The sequence below is a fragment of the Hippoglossus hippoglossus genome, chromosome 17, assembly GCF_009819705.1.
Source record: "Hippoglossus hippoglossus isolate fHipHip1 chromosome 17, fHipHip1.pri, whole genome shotgun sequence".
Classification (NCBI taxonomy): Eukaryota; Metazoa; Chordata; class Actinopteri; order Pleuronectiformes; family Pleuronectidae; genus Hippoglossus; species Hippoglossus hippoglossus.
This window is the reverse complement of record NC_047167.1, coordinates 5,518,980-5,539,170: the sequence shown is the minus strand read 5'-3', so window position 1 is coordinate 5,539,170 and position 20,191 is coordinate 5,518,980. Positions and strand designations below refer to the sequence as shown.

The window sequence follows — 20,191 nt, the reverse complement described above, 5'->3', positions numbered from 1 at the left end:
CTCTGCTCATAACATACTGAAAATATCCAATGTTAATGACTTTAAATGAGCCAAGAGTCCCCCCCACTGTGAATAATGTGATCCATTCTGCAACTTCCTTAGAATAAAGCACTTCAACAAGTTTATGGAGGATCGAAATATTTAGCAAAATACTCTTTCAGAAAGATTAATTGTTTTATAAATTCAGTCCTTAATCGTGTTGCTTGTAGCACTTTGTCATCGTTTTCTAAAGACACTGCAGCTGTCAAGGAAGACAGGAGAGAAGAAGAAATTATATGAAATGACAGTAACCCTTACAAATAACTTCAGCCAGTCAGTTAGAAGATACATTTCAGGCCTGGCAGTGTGGCATAGTACTGATCAGTGTGGGAATTGAACACAGCTCCTGGGCAGGGTACAATACAGCAACAACATTATTGTGCTATTGAAAGAGATAGGAAAGTCTCTACAGCTGGAGTAATGGACAGCAGTCGGTGAGGCACAGGTGATACAGGTGGAGCAGAGTGAATTGTCTGACCCAGAGAAACACTGAACAAAGACTCTTCTCAGCCTCTACAGCTAGTGATCAGAAATAGTTTTTGTTTGTTTGGTCTACATCTACTGCAAGCAGAGTCTGACTCGTCGTACACTACAGACAATAGAGAGGTGATTGTTATGCTCACACAGGAGCAACATGCCGATGAATATGATGCAGCCATGTCATATGGGATAAACAGCAGGTACAAGCTTCTTACTTGACATAACTGTTAATGCCAACTTGAAGCTAGACAAATTTAGTGAATGCAACTGCAGTAAAGGCAAACAATGTGAAAGTAAAGAAGACAAAAGAGAGGTTTAAAAAATGACATTTATAAATGACGTAACATTTCCGTCACTGATTGATCCTTTCTCTTATTGAGCCTGGGACTCAATTTCATGTAGGGAACTAGAATATTTAGTTTGTTCCCAATTTGAATTCAACTAATCACTTATTTAATATGTGATCAGTAAAAAAAGCTAAATCTAAAATGTGCCATCTGAATTTTGAAGTGGAACAAAGGTCCGCCACAATGGACTGATTCAAACGTTTATGTCAGTTGCATGTTTCAGTCTTTCAGACAGTTATTCCCATATGATGTGAGTGCAGTACTGCTGCTTAGAGAGAGCTCAGAGGTGGTCAGTATCTAGATGAACTACTGTCGCTATTGGTTGGCATCTCCACAACGGTAGAGAGTTGATCGTCTACAGGAAGTAAAGAGGTGACTGGTCAGGATCTACAGGAAAAGAAGGGTTGTCCGACTGTCGGTAGGCGGGGGTTCAAAGGCCCGGATTTCACTACCTGGATCAGGCATTGTTCCACATGTCTACTCATCTCCTCCTCACTCCCAGCCAACGGGGCGCTGCACAGCGGACATACCTGGCCCCCCTCCTCAGGCTTCCTCCTCTTCATCTTGCCTATACGAGCTGGAAATGAGAAGAGACAAGAGAGATGAGTCAGTTTTAAATGTTTAGAATAACTCAAATTTTCCTCACATGATAAAAATATTGGTTACAAGGCACAGGAGAGAATCTGAAAAAGGCTGGAGGGATATTCATGTCAGATTAAAGTGTTCATTGATTGAATATAATGTAATTGTTAAATGGGCCTGCCCTCTACTCTTAATCCTAAACAAGCCTACAAGCATATGAGCGCTGACTCAAGAAAGAAATGACAATCTCACTCCTCTTCTCACACTCTGACACAGATTGTTCATCTTTCCCCCTCCCTCTGTCCTGTCACAGCTCCCACCCACCCATACACATACCCACACATTTAATTAGAAATTTAACAGAGCAGAACAGCCGTCATTGCGCCCCAAGTCTCTGTCGTTTTTTCTTAACTGCAAATGGTGCGAGGGGACATTAATTTTTAGCTGGCTGGGAAAGCAGAAGAGGCCAAGAGGGACTGTGGCGGAGGGATGGAGGGAGACGAGGAGGAGGAGGATTACTGCAGGCAAAGAAGATGGAGGGAGTGAGGCCGATGCTCTCCCCTGACGCTAATCGAGGGGAGCATTGTTAAATACAGGAGGGAGAGGGCTGCTAATTAGGTCCGGCAGAGATCTCTGCCCCCCTCAGCTGCTATACCCCACATGAGAATGATTCCTGGTTCCACATGAGGGGAGAGGGAAGGTAATGGAGGGCGAGGTTTAAAGACTTCTTCAGCTCTCGTCATGGGCTCGGACTAAAAGCAAGTTGCGTGTGTGTCGCATCAAAACTGAAACAACACAATGAGCTAATATTTGTGTTAAACTGTAGAAGATAATGATCACTAACAATTGTCAGCTTCCAAAACAAAAATACTGAAACGTGAGATGATTTACAGTCATCAAGGGGGGGCACCTCTAGCTAAAACTGCTTATTGGGATAGATACTCTGATGTAGGCAGTTCTGAATTTGCATGATATGGTGTTTTTGAACAGGAGACATTTTGACTTGTCACAGTAGGGAAAGTCCCGATTTTATGGATGACTGTTCTATTCAAGTGTCGCAGTAAGAAATGACAGAGAGACAACAGCAGCCGATTGGCCACATTATCACGTGTGAAACACCATCTTTGAAGCCTACAATGTTGACTGACTGTTAAGGCTCTGGGGAAGTGAAATGACCCAATATGACTGGGAGAAACTTTACATAGTATTGCAGGGTTTTTCCTGCATAGAGAATTGCGAGGCGGCTGCCTTAGTCAAATTTCATGCCGCCTCCACCACCTGACAAAATTCTACGTCAGTGGAAACAACTTATAGTGATCACGTTTGTTCCGGGCCCAACTCATTGAATTGTGTAGCTTCTGTATGATAGTCCCAGAACTTGGCGGACAGGGATCGGCGCCACACTCACTGACTCACTCACTCTCACTCTACAGTTTAAACCTCGTTTTGTTTGAAATGTCGCCACAATATGGAAAACAGTCCGTATTTAAATAGAGCTTTTCTATTCTTTTGACCACTCAAAGCGCTTTGCAGTTTTACATTCACCCACACAGACATTCATGCATGTGTATGCAGCACTTTCCTCTATGAGAAGGGGTTCATTGGCTTGCCCAAGGACACTTCGGCATTCGGAATGGGGAAGACTGGGATCGAACCCCCGACCCTGAGCCACAGCCGCCCCCACAATATCAATCACCACATAATGGTAGATACTTTTCTTAGATCAGTCAAGTCTTTCTTTAAAGCTCGTCTCTCGTGCTGACAAACGCACACACACACACACACACACACACACACACACACACACACACACACACACACACACACACACACACACACACACACACACACACACACACACACACACACACACACACACACACACACACACACACACACACAGTGATCGGACACGTGTGTAAACTCAGACTGGGTTAATCTAACAGAATTTGTAAACTTAGTCAAATTACTGACTGAGCCAGTAAGAGCTGTAATACATGACTTTTTTTACAGTCTGAACATGTATGAAAAGACCCAAATGAACACTGTAAGCGGACATACTGGAGCTGTGCATGGCTCCCTGGTGTCTGCCCTGGGCTTAGTGGTGCTGTGGCTGGGATGTGCGCACTGGCCCGGACAGTGGAGCTTGGTGTGTGTGTGTTTGAGGACTCAAAATAGCACCAGCACCATTTCTAGCCTCTAACGATGCTCACTACAAACGCAAAGTCCCTCCCATTAGACTTTTCTCACAGATATCTCAGAGCTACGTTTGTGCCTCTCATATGTTAACATTATATTTGAGTCTTAGGGCTAGAAATATTTATTTACAAAAAATCAATACACACAGATCAGCAGTTAGATGTAACCACACCCTCTTAGCGTATGAGGCTCAAAGAGTGATTTAACTGCAAGGATGTATACAAAATTCTGTCTTTTAGCCCCTTTCCCATATTGTGTCTCTTTTTTCTGATCCAAATGAACATGGCAGCTGGGAATGACAAACGTCCATGCTCCGTTTCATACAAAGTGAGGCAATATTAAAAAGTTAATAACATCACTTGTATTGATGTATACTGTTTTCAAAGTTCTTTCCATTGTGTTATATTTTCATTAGTTACGACTCATAACAGGTTTACATTTTGTTTTTCTGTCATACAACAGATTATTATATAAATGACAGAATTTGAAAATACCCTCAAACTGTGGTTATCAGAGATTTACTTCAAACATTGAAGTAACTACATTGTAATGGTCATACAGGAGAGGGTGGGATAAGAGGCTCGACAGAAAGTTCATCAGATCCTGCATCAGGTATAATCAATAATGGGGTCACACAGTGAAAGCTTGTGTAAAATACTTGTTATAACCATAAATATATCTGGGGGACTGGTCAGTAATATCGCTCTTATTGAGACTGATGAACGTAAAATAAATCTAATGTAGGAACTAGGGCTGCACGATATTAGGAACACATGTGATATCGTTGTTTAATATCAACGATATCCCAGACAGCTCCACAGCCAGGAGAGGGCGCACAGCCCGGCCGCAGCGCCACCAGGACTGGGCAGACACCAGGGAGCCATGCGCAGCTCCACTATGTCCACACAGTGTTAATGTGGGGTCTTTTCATACATGTTTGGGCCGTGAAAAGTTTTTTTTTTTTTTTTTTTTCTTTTAAACAGTTTTTAGCGGCTCTGTCTGTAATATACTGCTCCTCTCCTGTCTCTATCATTCGTGCTGTGCTGTACATACATTTACTAAGTAGTAGTAAGCGAGAGAGGAAAAGAGCGAGCGAGCGGCTGATGAATGCGCTGCTCTGAATAAAGATTTAACTCATTAATAAAAGTATCGAGCATTATGTGATGATCAGTGTTGATATTGTGGCGAAAAAAATCAACTTTTAAAACTGTAGCGAGTCAGAGATGTCGGCAGAGAGAGAGAGAGAGAGAGAGAGAGAGAGACACACACACACACACACACACCGAGCAGTCTGTGTCTGTGTGTCTCTGTGTATGTTTTGTTCCTTTCCCCTCAGGTTCTGGGATCATAAATAAGCTATGCAATTCATTTATATAATCAACGGCTGATAGTGATGAATTTAACTTGGGACAAACGTGATCACCAAGTTTCCACAGTAGAATTTAGTCGGAGGAGGCGGAGCGAGATTTGACGGAGCCGCTCCGTATTATCAAATCCTCTCTGACAATGATTCACTGACAGAAACACCTGTCAGTGATCTGAATATCTGTGATTTATTATCTAGGGCAGCAGAGCTCCATCTGATTGGCCAGATATATTGAAATGCACGGCGCATGAAACACCATTTATTGCAGTTTCTGTCGTCTTTTGTGATTCGTCTGTCGCTCACATTGATATCGTGATGATGATAGATTTTTTGATATATCGTGCTGCCCTGGTAGGAACCACAGGAGTCGTCATGTCACATCATCAGTGAGGGGGAATGATGGATCAACAAGCTACCATCATATGTTAGAAGTGTCTCTTAGGCCTTGACACCAGTGATATCATTATGTCTCCCAGTTATTTGTGCTGGTGCTGATGATTCACATTAACTATTGCTTTAATCTAAACCGCTGCAAATTCACTGCAGCAGTTTTATAATCATATACATGTACTGTAAAGCACTTTGTAACTCTGCTTGTGAAAGGTGCTACATACATAAAGTTATAATTATCAACATATTAATGGGGACTTTGTAGATTGTTTCACAGCAGATGTCATGTACTTAAATAAAAATCAGCCGTACAAAGTTATGAAGTTACTAATCCACATGAAGCTTCACACAGTAGGTGGGTTGTGTGTGTGTGTGTACATACCATTCAATCTGGTTTGCCTGTTTGCACGAACTCGTAAAAACGTCTGTGAGCAGAGAGGGAGAGAACAAAGATGGAGGAGAGATCCGTTAGACACTAAACAAACATCACAGCACGTCAACGGGGATGAAGAGGACTGTTCACACTGGGATTGTTTTGGATGCTGCGGCTCTGTGTTGAGGGCGCGAGTGACTGGGAACCTACATGTCTGCTGTTTTCCACCTCCTCCATGTCACTCTGCTTCCTGCCACAGCTGCTTCCCTCCCTCAGCCGCTACAACTCGGCGCAGCAAACCGCCACCGCGCCTGTAGCGACCCTCAACATCACCGCGGACTCGACCTCGCGGCTGTTATTTCACGCGGATGGGAAAGGATTGAAAGTGGCGCCCGTGTCGGCAGGAACTTCTCTCCACCGGCGCCATGTTGGCTTGTTATGGTCACGTGACGCGCTGGAGACGGAAGTGGGGGAGACGCCACGTGTTGTTTCGGCGGTCGGCCGCTGGGGGGAGGCAGGAACTTTTCAGCGAGGGAGAAGCAACTGTCTCCTCACTTCTCTTTTCTTCTCCCTCCTTTTTATTCATGTATCTGTATTTTTGACGCAATCTATGTATTTTTATAATCAATATTTAATTACCTAAATATTAATTTAATGCCATTGCTCGATATTCTCTTTGTTGACAACATGTCTGTAATGTTTGTACACAGATACACTGGGGAATTTAAACAAAAAGCTGGGGGAAGGCAGCAGGTTTCATTAGCCACTATTCACTTCCAGCAATAATTCACTTTACGCAGACTATTTCAGACTATAACTCACTTTTGTGTATTGATGTTGTTCTAATCTCTGTCTGTAACAACGTTTTAAAAACAACTATTATACACAACTGTTCTACTACTACTCTAAATACTGCTGTTCATACAAACTAATAAAAGATGACGAAGAAGATAATGAGAATATAGTGCTTTGTTTTCTCCACTTTTTCCTCTTTAAGAGAAATGTTTTGGTGGTTTCGACACAGAGATATTTAGACTTTTCTCTTATTAATCATCAAACAATGTGTCTTAATTATGCAAGTGGTGGACGAAATATTTTGATCAATTACTTAAGTACAGAAAAGGGTAGTTAAATTTTAATACAACAATATAAAAATGCTCCATTAAAATCCCATCTAGGAAAAAGTACTAAAGAAGCAAAGTTATGCTTCAAAAATGTGTTTTCATATTCTGGACTGTGGGGACGTTTCTGGCTCTCAAATGTGACGAGAGGCCCCAACTACATACTGTTTATTATAAGGGGTCATAAGCCAAAAAGACTTGGAACTAAAGGTCTAATTTTACAACGGTGGATTTTATGTGTTATGTAAAATCTGTACAGGCGCTATCAAACACAGCGGTTAAATAAGTGTAGAGGGTCCACCAGTGGTATCTGTGACAAACAGTTAAATTATAAATTGTGAAAGGGAAACTGTAACATTTTGGGTCCGGGGTGGTTCAGGAGGCCTGGGGTAAATTCCTTGCATCATTAAAACTAATGGCTGCACCATTAAATGTAGCATTATGAAATAAATGAGTTGAGGTCAGATTTTGTTTTATTCTAAAGTGCAGAATGTACGCTTCAGGTCGGCAGGGAGTCAAACCCAGAGGCCTGTGTGTCTTTAGCTTCTGTGTATGTGCTGACTCCAACATCCTCCAGGCGCGGTTATGGATGCCCTCTCTTTGACACGGCAGCGGTGAGTAGGCAGCGCTTCAGTCCTCTCACCCTCGGCCCGTCGTCCATCAGCCAGAGCCGTCAAGCAGCGAGGCCTCCTCCTCCTCCTGCCCCAGCCCTCCATTCATCTCCTCACACCTTCCCTACCTACCACTTCAGTCACCGGCTCGCTCGCTGCGCATCGCACACAACTACCGTATCATTACGATGCACTCACTGAAACGCTGCAGACAGGTCAGGTTTTTTGAGAAAGGGAAGAGGTGGAGAGGTGAGGACCACTGAGACGGGCTGACAGGTAGAGAGGAGCTGGCAGAGTCTACCATTATGCTTCATCTTCAGGGTGGTAGAAAGAGTCACCATTGACTTAATCATTTGTATAATATAAGGTGATTTCAGCAGTTTCACTTAATGAGAAAATCTACTTTACAGCTATAAGGTCTTTATGAGCTGTGTCATCCCGAACGTATGGATGTAACGTCCGCATGGACTTAATAGTTCTTATTTTATGGTGCGCGGGGGGGAACCCACTTAACCCGGAGATACATCACGGCCAGAAGAATTACCCGAACAAACTTTGATGAATATAAGAGATAAAAGCAGCCGTAGAGGGAATTTAAAGACGGCTGAGATTTAAGGAGATTGGACTGCTGGTCAGCTGAACTGCTGAAAGGGCGTAAAAACCAAAATCCACCATCATGCTCTGCTACGCTCGTAAACATCTGTCATTATTAGATCATTTCACAGTTTGATGGAAGTCTCATGATTTGCTCTTAATGCAGCTGGAAAACACGGAGCTGCTTAAATGCCTTTCACTTACATTTTGAATTTGCTTTCAAATGTAATTGAATGAAAGTAGAATATAAGACTTTTAGCAGGCCAAAATAATAATAATAATAATAATAATATCAGGTAATCAGGATTTTGATTTACAATACACCTGAATATATTCAACTTAACTTTGACACTGAGCTATATAGAAATCCTATGTTTATATTTACCATTAAATTATGGTTTTCAGTATTCTGGGTTATGATTGGCTACACATATTAAAAACTGACAAGATCCATGATTGTCATGAATGATTGTAGTTTCTTCTGGTCATCCATTGCCACAGTTTATATCTTGTTGGGTGTTATTCCTTACATATTGGTGGTATAAAGTACGTTATACTCACTGTATGTACACAGTAAGCTTATGGAAAAAGCTTTTCATACGTGAAATACAACATTGTATAAGTAGTGGTTCTGGACTGATCAAACTCCTCTGTGTGTATGTGTGTGTCGGTTTGTGAGCGTGACCTGGTATCTGTCGGAGTGGTGGGCGTCTTCAGAGGACAGAGGCGAGACCACAGGAGACTCTCCCTCACGCTTGATGTGCACCGACAACAGCATCGACTATAGGGGGAGAGAGAGAGAGAGAAATAAATAATATTGTCTTCTATATGCGGATGATCCTGTTATATCATTAACTCTGGAGAAATGATTGCACCTACACCTGTTCTCACAGGACATTTGCTACATGAGAACTATCAATGAAAAATGGACAAGGTAGAGAATAAGAATTTTAGATTCCGATCTCAAAGACAGAAGAAGAAATTTAGAAAAAACAGACACAACTTCCCCATTCTCTGCGGGCCACACCTCAGATTGGCCGCCCACTACGACCATTTGAACACGGCCACAAGGTCCCTTGACTTTTTATGATAACTCAAAAGTCCATACAAACTCAGTGCTCTGAGTAATCAAGGCTAAATGCGGTGAGGAGAACTTTTGTGTGGTGGCTGTGTGGTGAAGTCTTAAAGCTCTGGGTTAAATGTGCAAAGGATGAGAGACGTTGCAAAGCAGCTAAAATGAAAGAGCTGAGAGAAGTTTACTTATGAGTTGAAATATAGAAGTGGCAAAAAGGAATTACAAATTCTGATGACATGAGTTGGGAAAGATGGTGTGCTGCAACTTGAGAGTTGTGTCATCTGAACGTGACAAGCTGAAAAGCATTTGAAAAGTCATTTGCTGTGTAAAGACTCAATTTGAAGCTAAATCTATGATTAGATTGTAAAATGTTGGAAAGAACTGCAACAAAAGCGAAGGAAAATTGTTTATACATTGCTGTTTGTATAAAATGAAGAATGTCAGAAATGAAACGTATTAAACCATTCAAATGTTTCCATTACAACAAAACCCTTACATGGAAAATGAAGAGAAGGACGAGGAATCTTTACCCTTGGACTTCTTCGAGAGTTATATTGCCACAGATGCTGAAAGCGACACGTCATTGATGATGACTGTAACCTGCCTGACTTTGTCTATAAAATCCCTTCCACTGATTAGACCTAATGTTTATGGGACATTAAGAGGAGTTAGGGGAGGAACGAGAGATTGAAAAAAAGAGTGGAAGCAGGAGATGAGGAGGGAAGAGGAGAGTAAGGTAAACATCTGAAAAAAGCAGGAGCGCAACTGTCTGACATTACGGGACACTGCCTGTCCATAAATCTGTCTCCCGGCCGGCACGCTCTCTGTGTCTCTGTCTCTCCAACACAATATAAAACCACATCAGCTTCTAACCCACTCTGTGACAAAGACAATCCAGGGATCTCCTCAAGTGAACGAGAAGCGAGCGGGAGAAAAAAAAGAGAACAGGGGAAGAAATGAGAGGCAGTATCATTTTTTTTACAAGGCTTAGCCCTGACAGAGTGTGTGTGCGCGCGTGAGTGTGTGTGAGTGTGTGCCCTTATGGTTCCATGTGTGCTGCTGCATTTTTTTTACAAGGCAGCTATGAAATATTTGTATTTACAGTCGTCTCCTATTAATCAAGTGGAAAGGGGCAGAGCAGAGGCTTAAGTGCTCGACAGCAGTAATCTAATAATAATATGTGAGAAATGACCAACCTCCAGTGCTGCCACAGTAAATTGGACATTATGCATGGTGCTTTTATGCCTGTGTGCGAATGTGTGTGTGTCTGTGTGTGAGTGTGTGTGTGTGTGTGTGTGCGGTCTTCCCCTTCCTCTTTTACACAGGTTTAAAAAGGTCAGGAATCATTTACCTGAGGGCATCTGGGAATATGCTTTAGTTTTATCATTAGAATATGACATTTAACGGTATTCTACGTTATAAATGAAGGTCGTCCATTGAAATTTTGGTCTTTTAAACCAACCAATTAAAGCATCATGCCAAAAGACAGGCCATGGAAAAGTTGCATTTCAAGCTGCATTCAGGTGATTTGCTGGCTTCACTCCTCACTGTGCAGGAGTTTCATCTCTACATTTGATCATCAACACTGTAAAACTAAGCTTGTTTAGTGAATTTGCACTGGAAACATTTAACCTGTATATTGTTAGTCAATAGTGAAAATATTAAGTGAGGCAAAGAGAAAAAGGCAAACTCGCAAATAGTTTCACATGCATGTGACATATCCCTGACATGAGTGTGTGTGTGTGTGTTTGTATGTCAGTGAGTTTGTGGCGCCACAAATGTCTCATGTTTCTCCTCTAACCCAAATCACCTTCACCTCGCAAGTGGGCCTAACACCCCGTAAGTAGGTGTGTTGGGGTTAATCTCCGGCCTTACAGGGTTGGGCGGTGCACACTGGGGGAGGAGACGGCAACAACAGGCCCAGGTGCTTCAGACTGACCCTCTTCATTCTCCGCGCCCCGCTGCTGGAAACTTAACAACAGCAGCGCGATGCACAGTCACGGTCGGAGGAGAAGGCCGATTGTTCACCCCTCAACCCCGGCTCCGTCTGCCTCTCTCAAGTGCAAGGCCACCCACAGCGCTGCGAGCACATGCTCTAAGCCTGGGTCAGCACCCATAGGTGTGTGGGAATGAAAATGGAGCCCCCTGCATGATTCTACAAATCTCATGTTGCATTCATGTGCACGTTATATGTATTTCTTCAGCTGCGGGGCATCTGACTTTCACAAGGTTTCTATGTAGGAAAGTAAAAACAAACTTGAAAATGACGAAGCACCTGACATATACGCAGGACTCACAAGTATCCGTTAGACGTGTCAACCAAAACGCTGCTCATTCACTTTGGAGTGACGTGATGCTGAACTGGATTGTGATTCCATTGCTTAGCCCGCAATGTACTTGCTGTTTAACCACACCTTCATGTGAGTAACCAGCTGTGTCATGAACATTATTGTTCACCTACCTGCTTAGGTACAACGTACCCACGCATCATATACTTCTTATCTTTGTGAAGGAGGATATCCAGCATAAATCAGTGTAAATAATCCAGAGACGGGAGAGTTTAAATCTATTATAACGCAGAAGTAATTATATCTATATGTGAGGAACCTTATCTGTTGTTGTAGGAGTGGAAGAAAGGACATTTCACAAATACTGAAATCATATTTAAACAATATGTGTTATAGCCTGAAGTTATTTTACTTTGCTTTCACAACAAATGTTATTTATATAGCCTAGTATAATGTCCTGTTCCACAAATATGCCTCTGAATGCTTTACAGGGTTTCTGTGCAGCAAACAACACCCACTATTCTTTGGAATGGGGATGAAAGGAGAGGAAAAAATTCCTCTCACACACAGAAAAGCTGCAGGAAAAAGGAAGCCATGATGTTTATGAACAAATGAACAATTGAAATTAAGAGAAAAAGATGTTTTGAAGGGACATAAGTGATTATCATAAAACTGTCTCTCTATCTTTTGTGTCCACACACTCAGCAGCTTATTCAATGTTCTCTGCAGTGAGAGAGTGACTTTTCGGTTACATCTACTATGTAGAGAAGAAGTTACAGATGTGGAGAGGTCTTATCTTCTTTTTAAAAAGGGTCTCGGTCTGGCAGCTAGTGATGTGTTCAGATGAGTTAGTGGAGGCAGACACCAAAAGGGGAATGCTACTTGATGGAATCATGAATCTGTCTTCCTTTCTATCTTCAGCCTGACGTTCTCTTTTTCTTCTTTCTCCTTTCGTCTCTGTCTCTCTGCATCTCTCCCTCTGTGTCTCTAATTGGAACAATCACAGTACAGTGCCTCCAGACCCGGCAGCCTGTTGGATCACATGAGACTGGTACTCCAGTGTGTGTGTGTGTGTGTGTGTGTGTGTGTGTGTGTGTGTGTGTGTGTGTGTGTGTGTGTGTGTGTGTGTGTGTGTGTGTGTGTGTGTGTGTGTGTGTGTGTGTGTGTGTGTGGGTGGGTGGGTGTGTGTGTGTAAGCTGTAAGACAGAGTCCTGTAGTTCAGCTGATTTACCCATAGTGCAATAGAGAGGAACAGAGTATCAGCATCAGAGCATCAGTCAAACAGCTCTAATAGATGGACACATGCACATGTTCAATGTAATATTCGATTATTTAAAACGTCCCTTTTTTTCCTTTAGCACCAATTTAATTGTGCTGATAAAAACTGTTTTGATGTGTGGCACATCTGATTGGCAGTAAATTGTCATTTTTTTCCTTTTACAGATCAAAATTGAACTTGTACTTGGATTATTAATACAGGTTGAGATCAAGAGAGACAGAGAGATGAAAGAAATTGCTGATTTCTGCTGGAATGAAAACAAACACTGACGGATGATCTCACCTTAGGTGTTCCAGGAGTGGCTGCTCCATCCTTGGGTGAAGGGTTCTTACCGCTGCAACGAAAAACACAGAACATTACTTTATTAAGTCTTCAGTTTATGTTACATATTTGACATGTCTTGCTTCTTAGTTTGAATAGAATTTATGAAGGCATGTGTTTTTAACACCAGAGACAGCAAATTATCTGGAGAAATAGGTTCCAACCAGCCGACCAACCAACCTCTTCTACTTGGTTTAATGGTATTTTAAAACCTTTGAAGAGTGTGTGTGTGTGTTTGTGTAACATCTTAGATTGGAAACAAATAATGCAAAATCACACACATTGGATTAACATGTTACTTTACCTCTGGTCTCTTTCTCTGACAATGTCACTGTCTGATTCTTTTCATTTTCACTCTGAGCTCATGTGTTGTTCTTTCATTGAAGTCACCCATTCCTCTATCTCTTTCCCCTCTATTCTCTCTGTCCCTCTTCCTGCCCGTCCACCTCTGCCTCTTTCCTCGTCTCCTCTCTCACTGTCTACCGCCCTAACACAGAGATACATTTCTCCGAGCCTCTTGAAGTGTTGCGACAGGCTTGACGTTGACAAAGCGAGACAAGGTTGTCATGTTTGCTTTGAGACCCTGTTAGCACTCCAGACCTCCTTGGACACACACAACTTCAGCGCGACCTCTAATCTGACAGCATGGCTTGGCAGACAAGGGATTTCCTTTTTCAACGGCTGAACGGGTGGATAATAAAATTAAGAAGCCTTATTTATATGTCACTTATCTGAGGGGAGAATTTTAAAAGTGGTGCACAAAAAGGCACAAGAGCAAGACAAGAACAATATAAGTGCAGTAAAAAATAATGCATAGATGCACAGAGTTAGGAAGGAATATATGCTGAGATTTGGGGATGGATGGATTAAGTATTTTGAGAATATCTACATAAACACATTCTGTCGGCTAATATATGAGGTCATTTATATGTTATATCTATATAGGGTAATTCTTACAGATACTTATCTACATTAGTTTACCTTTTATTTAGCAAAACATGAATTTACACCTTAATCAACCAAGGATTAAAAACATATTTAAGGGGAGTGAGTTGTGTAATGTCTCCTGTTCTTCTGACAGGAGCTAGTCTGAGAAAATAGTCCTGTTGATATCACCAAGGTCATATTGTCTTGACTTGGGGTATAGTTAGTTAGTAGTATCTTTTGTCAGTTGCTCACTACCAGAGCCAAAGGAGACACTGTACATGTGGCTGTGGATCTTGAATATTTGGGCATTTACCACAGTCCAGAGAAATGGTGATATTGCATGATGGGAAATGCAGGATCATCACATTCGGTACAGCAGCAGGGCTTCAACTGTAGCTATTCATTCTCTAATCTGTCAATTTGATAGAAGTGCAAATATTGAATTGTTTGAGTGGCCCTTTAAAGGCCCATTGGAGCAGCAGACAGACTGCCTCTGGCTCCCAGAATGACATATTTCTGAGTGAAATGGAATATGTGGTCTGGGTATGATTACGAATGGGATTTGATTAAGTCCTCCAAATTTGATTGGAGCATTCAAAAGTGGGCTTGACTCAGTGAATGTGGATGAAGTTTACTGCATAAACGAGACCACAACCCTGCTCTTATGAAAACATAGTAGCCTATTATTTGTTTGGTCAACTGTAAACCAAACACAATCCTAATGCTGAGTGGGGTTAACCTGTCACCTGAATCCTATTTGACTGCATATATGTATATTTATGAAAAGAGAAGAGTTTGTATATATAGTATAAACATGATGTTTTGTAGGATTTCCCAGGATTTAGCATGTACTAAGAGATGACACATGATTAAAACGTAAAAAAAATGCATAATATCTTAAATCTAACTGTAATGTTACAAGGCAAAACATTCCCCTCATGGAACCAGGTTTAAAAGATCCAGACCGAAAAAATATTCCTGAATTTGCTCCTTGTCCCAGATCTGCTCTAACATTCAATGGGTTCTTCTGATTAACGTTTGTGGAGGGTTAAGTTCATGGAAATCAGTTGAATAATTTTTGCGTAATCTTGCTTACAAACAATTTAAATGATTCAACAAATAAATGTACAGGGGCCGATATTAGCCTATTGAATTAAGTTATAATCAGTTATGAGTTTTCATCAGTCTTCATTGCTGCCCTGATGCAACAGATTCTTTATTTTGCTCTGTGATTAATCAGTAGTGAAGATGATGTGTGTTGTCAAACTGTACAGTATATACATGTACAGTATATATACCTGTGTCTGCATGTATCCAAAACCTTTGTTCAAGGGGAAATGTGTCATTACTGTTTCTGAGCCCTGTGTGTGTCTGTGGATGTGCATATTCATTGTGCATCTCCAGGTACTGTGTGTGTAACTGTGTGTCCGTGTGTTGTGTGTGTGAAGGCTGAACAGCGGGCCTCACCTCCAACAACAAAGAGAATAAACATGGGTGACACAGTCAAGCTGCCGTGTAATGCAAGGGAAACACACACACACACACACACACACACACACACACACACACACACACACACACACACACACACACACACACACACACACACACCTCTCTTACTCCTTTTCTATCTCTGTCTCTGTCATCTCTCCCTCCTTCTCCCTCCATCTCCCCTTTATTCATTACCTGGAACCTGTGCAGAGGCATCAACAATAACAGCCACCTCTACCTGCTTGTTGACAGTGTCAAACAGCGACAAGAGAAGGGGGGAGAGGGAGAGAGAGGAAGAGAGAGCGAGACAGGACAGCAGTCGCATGCCTGCTGCCACGATGGGAGAAAATTGCCACAATGACAGAGGGGAGTGATAGAGAGATGAAAGGAGAGTGAAAGGGTGGGGGGGGGAGAAAAGAGGTGGAAGCAGATGAAATGTGAGGTGAGAGAGATGTGGTGAGAGAGGCAGAGCAGGCGACACGAGGAGAGGGATCGAGCGAAGGGAAAGATGAAAGACGACAGAAAACGGGAGAAGGAAAAAGAGGGAGCGATGGGAGAGTCGGTGCGTCTTCCTCTCGCTGCAGCTTCACGCACGTCTGTTTGCCCGGTTCTATGAATTTTTGATGGGGTTACGGGGCTGGAAATTCCGGCTGCCTGCGATTTCAAAGCGCGGAGGAGAGTATAGGAAATGAGCGGCATGGCAAAGCGAAACAAACACACAGACAGACGGGAGGAAGAGAAGGGAAACGAGGGATGAAGAGACGGGACATGAAGCAGTTTTAAAATGTGTTGTGGTAATGAGGCATGTGTGTGGACAGGGGGGAGACAGGTGCTTCAGACCAAATCTTATTGTCCCACTGCGTCACACAGAACCTCCCCTCAACTGGCTGAACCTGTTAGATCTGTAACAGGAAGTAGTCTTACACTACAGGCCCAAGGATCAGATAGTGGGTCACATGTACCACTTTGTTGTTTGATATTGCTGCTAATAAAAATAAAAGAGGAAAAGGAGGAAGAGATGAACTGTGTGTCGACTGCCTGAAACAAATAAAGAGTTCGGAGATCCTAACTGATCATAGTAATAATCAGGTCTGACATTTAACCTGTTATTTAGCTTGTGTAATAAATCCTGGGGGATGATATGAATACAGTTTAATTGCACACATCATATAAATGCAGCGGTAAACAACAATAACCTCTGAAGTTAATAAAGTTAATCACCAAAGCATTGTGCATAGAGATTGTCCCAGGTTTATATATATATATATATATAAATATATATATATATATATATATATATATATTTAAATGTGTAATAAAAACACTAGTAAAAGATGATATTTGTCTTCATTCAACTTAATTAATTTTCCTGCACTATTCAATGGGACACTTGAGGGATTAAGTATTACACTTCCTGGTAAAGTTGGCGACTTTTAATAGATAGATTATGGAAAAAAAGCGATGGTTGCGATATCTGAACCTTTACTTACTGTTAACTACATTTCCCACAATGCAACTCAACAGTATCTGTTGTTAGTTGTTGGTCGCTACCAGTTAACTGAGGAAAACACAGTACATGTACAACTGGTCTCACATGCTGCTTCTCTTGATGGGTAAGCTTACCTGTGTATGTAAAATTGGCGTATTATCCCTTTAAAGTATAATAAAATAGAAAAGGCCTTTTTGATTAATAATTTTAAATTACTGAAGAGGAGTCGGTGCAGTAGTTGGCTGTTGTATCAGGTTGTTCGAAGAACAAGAACCTGCTTGTTTTTCCACCTCAGTGGTGGGAGTAGAATGCAGTGTCATAGTTTTATCTTCTTTAAAATGTCTCGATGCAAAACTCTTGTGGAGCGATATCATAATAATCTACACTATAGTTTTCACTACTCAAAATACAAATTACATCATAGCTTTTATATGAGATGTTATACATGTCAAATATTGTTTTTTGTAAAAGGTGAAGGATCTTTTTCATTAACCTATAATCACTGCTCATTGTCTGTTGTTGTGATTTGTATCTCCAGTTATATACTGCCGTTGTAAAATCCTGAAACACGTCGAATCTGAAAACAGTTACAGCCTGCAGCCACTTAATATAGTTCATCATTATAAAAGGATTATAACCACTAGAAAAAAAACAATAATCAAGAGAGAGTCTCCTGTATCATTGATCAGTACAGCATTAGTTTGCATTGGGTCGATCAGGAATTTGGAAGCAATAGCACTCAGCAAAACGACGTGCACCCTCCTCAAACCTGGTTAAATCTGCATCAGCAAGAGGGACAGAGATTTTCTTCAGTGCTAGTTGTGTGGAATAGATGGAAGGAGGAGAGCAGGGTTGGTGCTAACCTCAAGATACTGATTGCTTTTTGCCTTTTTGTGTTGAAAGGTGGGGGCCCCTCTGTGAAGGCAAATTGATTATGGAGGAGGAGGAGGAGGAGGAGGAGGAGGAGGAAGAAGAAGAGGAAGAAGAGAAGGAGTGGGGATATGAAGAGGAGGGGTGATGGGGTATGTAGATTACTTTGCCCCCATGAGCCACCTGACATGTACGGGGCATGATAGATTTCCATTTGCTCAAGTCAACTTGAGTGTGTGTGTGTGCATGCGTATGTGTGTGTGTCCGTGTCCGTACATGAGAAGCTGTGGCCCATGAACAAGCGACAGAGCTCGGAGTCACAAGAGAAGACAGGTTGGCAGTTGTAATGAAACACACACACACATGCATACATGCACACACACACACACACACACACACACACACACACACACACACACACACACACACACACACACACACACACACTTACGGGGAGATCGGAGGAGAAAAGCGGGGAGAAGAAATAGAAAACAAACACACACAGAGGGAGAGCGGACGGACACACATATTTCACACCAGGACACTGAGACACGCACACCTTCGTCTCCATACCCACAGCTCTTTCATTCAGCAAGTGCTGGCCGTCATTAAAGGCAGATTTACTACAAATTGGACGAAATTCCCACTGTCACTTTCAATGATGGCTGCTACCATGCAGAGTGCCGGAGAGAGGGAGCGACAGAGTGTGTGTGTGTGTGATACAGAATAAGGTTACTTTTGTGATATAACAGACACACACACTCTCTGCCTACATTTTATCTCAAGCTCGCATTCTGTCAAACATGCACAAACTAAGATATTTGTACGTTTGTGAGGAACATTTCTCTCAAAATATCATTAACTTGTATCCGATGTGTCCCTCTTTCCTCTCTTGCCCTCTTATTTCTTTTTTCCCTTGTGTGTGTGGGTATGTGAAGGATGGGTTAATGGCGAGTAGCAAAATCAGCCAACCGTGACTTTGGCCACCATCTCATCTCACTGGGGATGACGCCGTTTCCTTAAATAACCGTGTGTGTAAGAGTGTGTGTGTGTGTGTGTGTATGTCCGTGGGTCTTGAGCTTCCACAGGCTTATGGAGTATCTCAGTCCTACAGAAGGAAGGGCAGACTACTAACCTTTATTAATTATTAAAGCCATATACAAATTACACACCTCACCATATCACACAGTGATTAATGACTGGCCCCTGCTCTTCTTTCTATTCTATTATATTCAAGCTTGAAATTCTAGTCTAAAGATCAGTTTACCTGGGTTTTCGCCGACTTTCAGCCACATGCCATGGTCTTCATCACAGATGAAGGTAGTTGTACAGCTGATGGTGGTAACACCTGAACCATTGCAGTGACAACTAAGCAAACTCTATCTACGGATGAAGGCCATGACACCTGGCTGAAAGCTGCGATTTGTGATGAGACTTTTTGGGGGGAATTCTTGTCATCTCGTTTCATTTAGTTCTTTCGATTTTTGTTGACACGCATTTGATTCCCTTCATCCCTGCATCTTTCCTTCTCATTCTTCTCATTATTCACTCACTTTGTTAGAAATCCGCTTCCATTTGCCAAAATGGAAACTGTGGTAAGATTTTTTTTTTCCAATGCTATTGGCCAGCCGGCTTTTCCCTGCTATTGATTCATGTTTTTTTCTAAAGCTCATTTACCGTAACGTTTATTGAGTAAACACATCACAATTGCAACAATTCCTGAAATCCAGCGAGCCAAATTGAGAAAGACAGTACTTCTAATCTGACATCACTCTTGCAGTGTCTGTAGTTTGTGGATTAAAAATGTAAATTGACATTGTAACATAACTTGAGATATCATTCAAGAGGGCAAAAACATGTTTTTTGAGGTCACTCTGACCTTGACCACCGAAATCTAATCAGTGAGTCCAGGTGTATTGTACCAGATGCAAAGAAATCCCCTATGGGCAGTCCTAATTGTACCAAATTTTAAGAAATTCCCCCGATGCACACAGATATCGTGTTCACAGGAATGGGACGAATGGACGGACAAGTGAAAACATCGTGCCTCTGGCTGTCCCCAGCATGGAGGCATAACAAGAAAAGATAAAAGCGAACAGGGAGGATTAGAGACAAAAGAGGAAGATGGAGGGATGGAGAAACAAGAAGGCAGAAAGAGAGAATAGGGGGATGACAACAGGGAAGAGGAGGAATGACAAGGACTGGTGTAAAGACAGGAGGAGCTATAGTGGGTGTAAACTGGGGTAAATGAAGTGTGATTTTTACGTGGGGTGACGCTATCTGTTGCCCTGTTCCTCCGGGTTAATGGGGACCATCATAAACCTTGGCTGCTAAGGTGGACATGGGTCA

General features: G+C 42.0%; 1 protein-coding gene across 5 annotated transcripts in view; it reads right to left on the bottom strand.

Moving 5' to 3' along the window:
• rnf220a (ring finger protein 220a) overlaps positions 1-20,191 on the bottom strand; it is a 157,611-nt gene that overhangs the window by 26,683 nt on the left and 110,737 nt on the right. For 2 of the 5 annotated variants that reach the window (XM_034613405.1, XM_034613408.1), the window contains exons 3-6: positions 13,027-13,078; positions 8,788-8,883; positions 5,786-5,828; positions 1,319-1,443 (exon numbers count right to left, since the gene is read on the bottom strand). In XM_034613405.1, coding sequence (XP_034469296.1) covers positions 1,319-1,443; positions 5,786-5,828; positions 8,788-8,883; positions 13,027-13,078 — 316 coding nt within the window. Of the gene's footprint in view, positions 1-1,318; positions 1,444-5,785; positions 5,829-5,986; positions 6,271-8,787; positions 8,884-13,026; positions 13,079-20,191 lie in introns of those variants that run through there. The other 3 variants (XM_034613406.1, XM_034613409.1, XM_034613410.1) reach the window with 2 other exon arrangements.